Here is a 9476-nt window from a genome sequence, read left to right as displayed (position 1 = left end):
ACTTCGAAAGGTCTTGTTAAAGAATATATAACCTCTTAAAAAGTTAGAATTAGAAAGCAAAGGCGAAGACAACCTAAAAGCAATAGAACTCACTAGACCATCATGGGAGGAACCCATAGTTCATTCATGACACATGTGATCGTCATAAAGGAGTACTTGAAGGATAAGTTCATAAGATGAAAATATACATTAAAGAGTATCTCTATGAAGACAACTCTACAAATGATGATGCCTCTAATGAAGATGATGTTGCCAATCTTTCAAACAAGTATAAAAACTTCAAAGTTAAGAAACAATTCAAGAAGCATTTAACCAAATGAGGGTCAAAATCTGAAAATAGCAAAAAGAAATATGTTATGTTATGAATGCAAGAAGAAAATAAAGCCAACTCGGGATGAAAGTGAGAGCAAATGAAGATGAAAATAAAGCCCATTTGTTATGATAAGTTGTTTGAAACTTTTGAAAATATGAAACATAGCTATACAAATTTAGTTTCAAATATGTTGTGATTAGAATGAAATACAATTGCATGAATAGTGAAAACAAATTTACTTGATAATATTGCTTGCTTAAAGGAGAATGAGCATGATGTAGTACAAATTAAGGAATTAAATTGTTCTATAAGAAAAATGCATAATTTTTCTCGAGAATCAACGTATGGTGTAGAACATTGAAATCATCATCCTTCCAACAGTTAATATTGTCACCTTATTGACTCAGTGCCTGTTGCCTCTAATTCTCGATTCAGATTTATATATTTATATGTATTATGTATTTGTAAAATATACTATCACAAGAAATGGTCAGACGAGTAAACATGCATATGAATACTGTTATAACATGCTATGAATGACAAATAAGCAATCAAAGAGTAGGAACTATATACAGCTGATATTTAGTTTCTCAAACACTCCCATGCTTCGGTCCAATGGTGCAAGTGCAGAATTCAATGACCTGAAATAATGCAACAAATGAGTCATTTCCTTCTGAAAGCCAAATTATGCTCTAAGGACGTTCCGACCAGCAAGAACAGATGATGGGAGTAACCAAAAGCCATCATCTAAGTTGGATTTCCAACTGCCAAATATGGTTATCGCCGTTGTTGGCACATCTGGCAGAATGTAGCTGACTTAAGATTTGCAAAGGTGCAATGTTCACAAGACCAATGGTCAGTATCATCGATGTTTCGACTCGAACCGCTACCTCTGAATGCACTCATCTTGCCTTTTCCACCTTTACTCCTACAGCCACCAGTACTCTTTGAGCTTGCTGTTTTGCTGCAGGTACCGTGTGAATCAACATCCGACAAACCGTTCTCAAGTGCACGAACTAAATTCTCGAAGTAATTTCGAGTTACACTGTTATTGTAATCACTTGAAAAGTCAATAATAGGAAAAGTTGTGACATAGTATCGCTATCAATAATGCTGACTAGATCATTTGAGGGAAGTTTTTCCAGCAGTGGAAATATTCAATGGTCTTCAAACTATTGTAATATTACCTCTCAAACAGATATATATCTCTAGCTGATTGCAACCTCTAAAAAACCTTAAATCCTGTCATTATCTTATCAATCACTTTCAAAGGGAATGGTTTAAGACTAACAGCAATAGCATTAACCTCACATGCAGCATTTACCCCTCTTAATGCTAAAAAACAATACACTATGAATTCAAGATTCAATCTCATAATATTATTCGGAAAGTTTGATATTCAACTATAACAAAAGAATTGTTGAAGCAAGGAGAATCACCTGGTTAGTCCAGCAAGTTTGGTACGGAACTCATTAAAATCTTTTGATGGGCCATCAGCAGCATTTAAGTAAGCATGCAACTCTTTTTCTGCACATTGGTGGAGTCGTTCCAACCCAGACTCAGCCTCACCTGTGTGATAAATGGATCAACATCCCCACCATTCAATCCATCATGTGATGAAAACTGATTAAATGAGATCCATACTATCTCAAAATTTGAAGAAACAACAGACCTTGCAAGTATTCAAAGAATTGTCTCTTGGCATGTTCACGCTCAGGTAGATAATATCCATAGGCATATGTCCATTTAAGAACTCGCCTACACTCAACAATCTGAGAACACACAACTTCTGTTAGGATTCAATAAAGGAACATTAGGAATTTAGAGAAGAGCATAACGATGTACCTGTAGCCATGCTTCGCTTATGAATTTTAGCTGTGATTGAGGTTGGCACTGAATGTCACTTAACTTTTCCAGCTACAATATCAAGAATAATGTTAGATATCTACTATATTTCCAAGACAAGATGAAATGGTAGATTGGGTGGATAAAATTTCCTTTTCTTCTGAACTCGTGTTAAACTATTTTGGGTCATTAACTGAATGGTTTCTAAATGCTGTGCACTTCCGAAGTTTTTCTCACAAAGGTAGGATTTCATTAATAACGTTGAAATACAGTAGGCTTTGTATTTATACTTGCAACTTGCAAGAGATGGTAAAAGATTAATTGATATATACTACGAAACAACAGTTGGTATATACTGGGCAATGCTAGGACTCTGGGAGCCTTTGCTACTACATCTAATTTGTGGCACTTACGGCTCCAACGAAATGACAGATCTTTATAAGACAAGTCTCCTCATTTTGACTTTGAAATTTTGTACAAAATATGATAACCAGGTAGACCTCTTCACATTCCAAACTCCTTTTGTAAGTGACAAATCTCCTGATGATTATCAGTGGCTGGAAGGCACTAGTCAAGAAGACTTTGTGAGAGTGTTTCCTCTTAGGGTTCTTTTGTTCATCTTTTTGATACATATGGCTGTATTCTATGAAAATAACATATAGTTGTTTCCTATCAAAATAATCTACAATTTATATATCTACACACACACATAAAATGAAACCAGTCCATTAATCTTAGGCTTTAACTATAAAGCAGTGAATAGGTTAAGATAATTAAATTAAATTGTTCTGGTTCTGCTGGAAACGTCGACCTTTACAAGCTTTACTTTTTTTATTAAACCACAAATGAGCCAAAAATTTGAACATGCAGAAGAACTTGAGGAACTCATATGTCCCAAATAACTTGCACCAACAAAATCGTCGATAGATTATTGGGTCCATTTTCTTCATTAAACTAAATCACCTCAATTATAAATAAAGACCTTAAAACTTGGCTGTAGGTGGACCAGAAACGAGAGAAATGAAACAAGTACAAAAATTAAAAAAAAAAATTCATGAATTTTTGTGAGGGGATGAATGCCATATTTGCAGTTGCATCATATTTTTCAGATCCATCAGTAATGTGAGATAATTTAAGAGAATCAATACCAAAAAAAAAAAAAAAAAAATTCTTAATTGAAGGTTTAAGTTGTTTTCGTTGAAAAGAATAGTTGAAGAGAATTGTGAAATGTTGCTTGCAGACCAAAGTTGAGAGAAGGGTTAGACATCTTTCAGAAAAGGTGTCAAACATAATTAATAGTCTTCTAATTTCAGGATAGACAATAATCACGGTAGCAGAGTACAAGTCTATAAAGTTCAAATAGAATCTAATGATAATGTATCCTCATCAGTCATCTCCTAGATTTTCTCAAAAATAAAATTTACATGCATCTCTTGTGCATTCCTAAATAAATATAATTTAAGAGATGAAAACACCAAAGAAAATGTCAACAGATTGGAAACATTAATCCACGGAGAATGGTATAAACTTTTGTACACATTATTAATGATATAGTAAATTTAACAGCTAAAAAATTCCTGCCCACCCAACAGAGACTGAAGATCCTAGTATTGGTAAGTTACTCATGTTCACCATTCTCCCAATAGTCAAAATGTTGACCACATTAGGATAAATTTTTAAAATTTTGGCACATGAACTTGAGGGACAAATTTGAGAAAAATGATTTTGGAATGAAAAACATGAACTCACTTGATATATTTTTCCTTGGCAAATAAAAATGTCAGGGAAGTGGATGAGATAAATAAAAATATAAGGATTACAGGCTTAAAACCATTTAAGAAAACAATAGGCCAACTAATCCACAATAGCAAGAATGCATAAACTTACATGCACGGTCTGCATTTGATGGAGATCTGCAAGTGCCTTTTGCCTGGACTGCAGTTATAAAGCATGGTTATGCTACCGAATCCAAATGTGCATAGTGGGTACATAATGAGTTCAATTCCACATAACTTTTTTAAGAAATCATAAATTTGAAACTACAAAAAGAATTATGTACAAGCAAAGAAAGCATTAAATAAATTAACAGAAAACTTCGATTTTAAAAGATGATCAGTATCACAGCAGAAAGAAGTTGAAATCGGGAACAATGTTTTCCCCTTTCTTTTAGTAAAAAAAAACCTATGTATCAAAAAGGAGAAAAAATGTTCAAGGAATGAAAATGGAAAAATACATTAGAACCAAAAAGAAAGAAGCTAAAAATTACAAGATGAAACAGTGGACAACTGACAAAGCAAACAAAAACGCAGCTGATAAGCTACAAAAAGAGCTCCACTTTATCCAAAACTTATGAAGGTTCTTAAGATGAAAAATAGGCAGGAATGTCCAAGTTGCAGCTTCCTGCTTAAGAAATCTTCAATAGTGCACTTGGACTATTCCACAAAAAATAAATCCACAGAAAGAAATCTTCAATAGTGCACTTCCTGCTGAAGAGATGGAAATCAAAAGATTACTTTTGCGGTCCAAATTGTTGCACCATTTAATGCAGTTCTTGACAAAATTCTTCATTCCAACTGACATAAACAACCAGCTCGGGCTACTGTTTAAACAAAACAAGCTATTTTCGGAGAAAAGGAATCATAAAAAAGATTGACCCATTTTCTAGAAACAAATAACCTGTCAAATAATGAGTGAGAAGCCACATCTCCTACTCTTGACAATGTGAATAGAGGCAGTTTCAGAATACCATGATCTTCAATACGATTGTTAAACTTTCTCATGCCTTTCATTACCTTCCAACTAGGTTCAAGTAGATTTAATAATTTCTTTCAAACATTACAATGTTTATCATCTTGAGTTAAAACCAAATATGGGCATTGATTTTGAAGCGATTTCTTTAAAACCGATCGCTTCAAAGCAACCCACATCCTCTAGTACTCCATGAAATTATTTCTTTTGAGGGAATAACCAAAAACAAATCACTAAACTTTGAACTGAGGTAACCAAGTTGAAATTGCAGCATCCGTAGACTGCAAATTTTAATAAAATATGATTTTTTTTTTTTGAGGAATTGAGGGAGCAAACTCTTCTGGATCTTCACTGACCTGTTCATGAATAAACTTTAAACAAGGGTTTACAGCTTCATCCAAAAAAGTAGGGTGAAAAATTGTTTAAAACGATCATTTTCACTTTGAACTTCCTAATCAATTTTCATTTTTTGATTGCCTATACTGACTATTGTCTCTATCAAAATTGGTGAAGCAGACGATGAAGGACCAGAAAAATTTGTTGTCAAAATTCAGAATGACAATCGATAAAGTAATGACCCGACGAATGCATGTTCCAAAGACATTCCTTGAGGGGCTGGCTGAACCGGGGTAAACAAAAGTTTTAAACAAGAATCTTCAATAATGTAGGGATTAGCATTTGAATTTTCTAAAATTGCTAACTCACATGAACTGCCCATCAGTTGCTAGAGTTCAACAATCTCATCATGCGTAAGCATTCTACAATCTCATCATGCGTAAGCATTCTACAATCTCATCAATTTGTTTATTAGGATTGGGATTAGTTTCTTTTATTTTAAGATAAGTTTCTTTTATTAATTATGATTAGGATTAGTTTCTTTTATTAATTAGGATTAGGATTAGTTTGCTTTTCAAGGATAAATAGATGATTTAATGATTTATCTTCTTGTACTCACAACTTTTGAACATTAATAAAATTCTTTGATTTGGTTTACATCAAATTGCTAACTCACATATATTGTTTTCAATGTTGATTGCCACCGGTGGAAGACCGGAAAACAATTTGTGAATTGTGCTTTTTTCCGAACAACACACATCTAATAGGGGGAACCCTTAAAATTTAAAAAAAAAAAAAGAACAAAAAAAATTATCAAAATTTGTAAAAATGGAATTTATGGAACTACAATCTTGGACAGAAACTATTACTTTTGTTATGGAGAAGACCGAGAAATATGTAAGAAAATTCAAGAATCGGTCCTACAACAATTATGACGAAGAAGCTTATTCAAGAACGCCCAATTTGTACATCACTCGTAAAGTTTTTGAAGAAATAAAGATGGATGTCAAGAAAACCTAACGTTCGCCGGGAGAGATAACTCAAAAAGTGAAGCAATTTTCAGAACATTTGCAATAACTTTAAAAGGATGTAATTCAAGGTATTCACTTTGACGAAGAAAACAATGAACACAAATTGGGGAGTCACAAAATTTCTAAAAAAGAAGAAAATACCCATGGGAAAACCAATTTGAAAAAACTTGAAGACCTAATTACGGGTGACTACGAAGCAAGGAGGGAGATGACATGTCTAGAATAAAAAAAATTTGGGTATTTCGTGGGCAAGGCAGAGGTGACCCAAACCAAAAGATCTGACCAAGAAGATGAAAGACACGTCGTTTTTGGAAAAGAAAGAAGAAAATTGATTAGGAAAAGACACATCGTTCTTGAATAGAGAAAGCTTCAAAATCTTTGTATAAAATACACCAAGCTACAGCATTCTGATTGGCTGTGTCAAAACAATCTAACCAGCACATCTCTTTATCGTGAAAGATCCTCTGGTTCCACTCAGACCAAATTTCTGCCAAGCAAGCCTTTGATAAATTTGCCTAAATTAATGTCGGTCCTTTCTTTAAAATGGGTCCCAAAAGAACTTGCGGTAGGTTTGGATCTCCAAAAATCTAAGCAACTTCAAATATGGAGAACTTCCACCAACAGTTAGCAGAAGATGGACAGGAAACGAACAAGTGTTGCAAATATTCTCCTTCTTGCTTTCACAGCGGGCATATTGAGAGTGAAAGGCAGTTGTTTTGTAACTTTCTTTGCATGAGTGAAGACCAGTTTAGAAGTCCAAAAATCATAACCCATACAAGGATGTTTACTCTCCTCAGGCATTTAGATTTCCACACAAAGTTTGTAGAGATCTCTATTCAAAGGAAATAAAGCTGAGAGGTGCCTGGTGAGAGATTTGACCAAGAATTTGCCAGAAGCTTCCAAAGACCATAGTCTTCTATCATGATTGTGAGAAACATTTCGAATTGACAGCTGAGAAAACAAGTTTTGAAAATCCAGAATTTCATTATCTTTAAGAAGCCTTCTAAAAGTTATGGACGAAGAGGATATTGAGTTATCCCAATGTGCTGCAATGGATCCATTTGGTAGGAGTGCAAACCTTAATAGCTGCAAGTATTGAGTGCAAAGGGGCAGATCATCGACACACACATCAGTCCAGAAAGCAATTCTGGAGCTATTACCAAGTTTGAAAAAGGCCAAGGACTCCACCTTCCTCCAAACTCTTGAGATGCTAATCTAAGGGATCTTTAAGCCATGACTAGATTTCCCAATCATTAGCCAATTAAACGGTTCTTTTCTCAGTTTCTGTGAATGCTTTGAATAACCTCCATAAAGGGTCTTCTTCCTCCATAAATTTCCATCCCCACTGGGCCAGGAGAGTCAAATTCTTATTTTGGAGCCCTCCCAAGCCTAGTCATCCATCATGTTGAGGCCAAATAACCGTAGCCCATTAAACCAAGTGGTTGATTTTACTTCCTGAATGCCCTTCCAAGAAAAATTTTCTCATTGATCTCTCCAAAGAAGAGGCTAAATTGTCCAGCATTGCAAACAAAGACATCGTATGTAGGAAGATTGGCCAAAACAATTGACATAAAGTTGCTCTTCATCCTCTTGACAAGTTAAATCTTTTCCATTTGTCTAACTTTCTCTGCACTTATCAATCATCCACTGCCAAAATGAAGCTTGTCTAGGGTATCCCCCCAATGGAAGCCCTAAATATAAAAAAAGTCATCTTTTCCTTAGTGCAACCCATCTTTTCAGCCATGTACTGGCTCATCCTCTTCCAAATTATCTCCGCACAAGGCTGATTTCTCCCATTTAATTTTCTGCCCAGAGTACCATTCGAAAAGCACAATTGTGTCCTTTAATTTTATTGACATGCCTTCATCCTGCTTGGAAAAAAGGAGGGTGTCATCCACAAATTGAAGAATAGATATGTGAACCTTCTCCTTACCAACCCCAAATCCAACATAATGCCCATTTGCAACTAGCTTGTTCAAAGAGCTTCCAAGACCTCACTAGCTAGAAGGAATAGGAAAGGAGATAATTGATCAGCTTGCCTAATTCCTCTGGAAACAAAAATGGGGCCCTGAGGTTTACTGTTAATGAGAATGGAGTATCTTGACTTTTTTAGACAGCCCATAATCCAAGAGATTCATTCATGATCAAATTTCTTGTTGTACAAAACTTTTTCTAAGAACTCCCAATCCACACAATTGAAGGCTTTTTCAAGATCAACCCTCTTTTCCTCTTGGATCGGTATTTTTCCAAAATCTCGTTTCCAATCAGCACTGGATCAAGGATTTGTCTACCTTCTATGAAACCACTTTGAGAAGGGCTAATAATATGGACTATAACGGATTTCAACCGTTACGCTAAAACTTTAGCTACTAGCTTATACGTTGAGCTCATGAGGCTAATTGGTCCGAAATCCTTTACAAGAACAGCATCCTCCTTTTGGGTTAAACAGATGTAATTTTCCTGCACGCAAGCATTAAGTCTTCCATTTTCATAAAAATCTTCAATTAAGGCTTTGAGTGAGTCCTTAACCAACTGCCAATGCTTCAAAAGAATTCAGTCGTGAATCCATTGGGCCTCAGAGCTTTGTTCTCCAAGGACTTTTACAGCCCTAAAAGTTTCTGCTTCAGAAAATCTAGCAGTAAGAGCAACAATCTGGTTGGGAGTGACAAATAGGATTAGGATAATTTGGTAAGTTCAAATCAATCTTTGTTAATCCTTGATTAATTACATTTTAGCTTCCTTTTAGTTATCCTTTTAGGATCCTATCTTACATTTAATTCTCTATAAATAGAAGAACCCTCTGTTGTAAACAACTGTTGAAGTTTTGATTACTAAAGACTTTGATTTGATTCAAGCTACGCCACAACTCTTAGAAATATTGATCCACGAGAGAGAGTAAGATTTCAAACATTATGTATGAACAGAAAATCGCATGCAATCCCCAAGAGATCTACAGGCTTCAAAAATTATCTAAGGACAGAACACCACAAGAATCCCCAAGAGAGTAAGACTTCAAAAGATCCACAAACTTCATAAACGTTGCAGAAAGAACAGCTAAGAGAAGGAAAACAACTTCCAACAAAGGGGAAAGCTTGCAACTCAGAACGTTCCAATGTGCTACTAATTGTGAATGATTGCCCAACCAGCAAGCAAAGGATTATATTCTTTTCAGTGAGCAGTTTTATAACCAATAAGGTAGCCGA

General features: G+C 35.0%; 1 protein-coding gene across 2 annotated transcripts in view; it reads right to left on the bottom strand.

Annotated features, from left to right (window-relative positions):
• Positions 1-600: 600 nt before the first annotated feature.
• The window catches only part of LOC103485827 (probable E3 ubiquitin-protein ligase ARI8), a 45055-nt gene continuing 36179 nt past the window's right edge, over positions 601-9476 (bottom strand). Inside the window, exons 11-15 of one of the 2 annotated variants that reach the window (XM_008443547.2) lie at positions 4046-4093; positions 2159-2230; positions 1986-2085; positions 1753-1882; positions 601-1358 (exon numbers count right to left, since the gene is read on the bottom strand). In XM_008443547.2, coding sequence (XP_008441769.1) covers positions 1091-1358; positions 1753-1882; positions 1986-2085; positions 2159-2230; positions 4046-4093 — 618 coding nt within the window. In that variant the 3' untranslated portion in view covers positions 601-1090. The remainder of the gene's footprint in view (positions 1359-1752; positions 1883-1985; positions 2086-2158; positions 2231-4045; positions 4094-9476) is intronic. The other variant, XM_008443548.2, reaches the window with a different exon arrangement.

The sequence above is a fragment of the Cucumis melo genome, chromosome 5 (genome assembly GCF_025177605.1).
Source record: "Cucumis melo cultivar AY chromosome 5, USDA_Cmelo_AY_1.0, whole genome shotgun sequence".
NCBI lineage: Eukaryota > Viridiplantae > Streptophyta > Magnoliopsida > Cucurbitales > Cucurbitaceae > Cucumis > Cucumis melo.
This window is presented reverse-complemented; position numbering and strand designations above follow the sequence as displayed.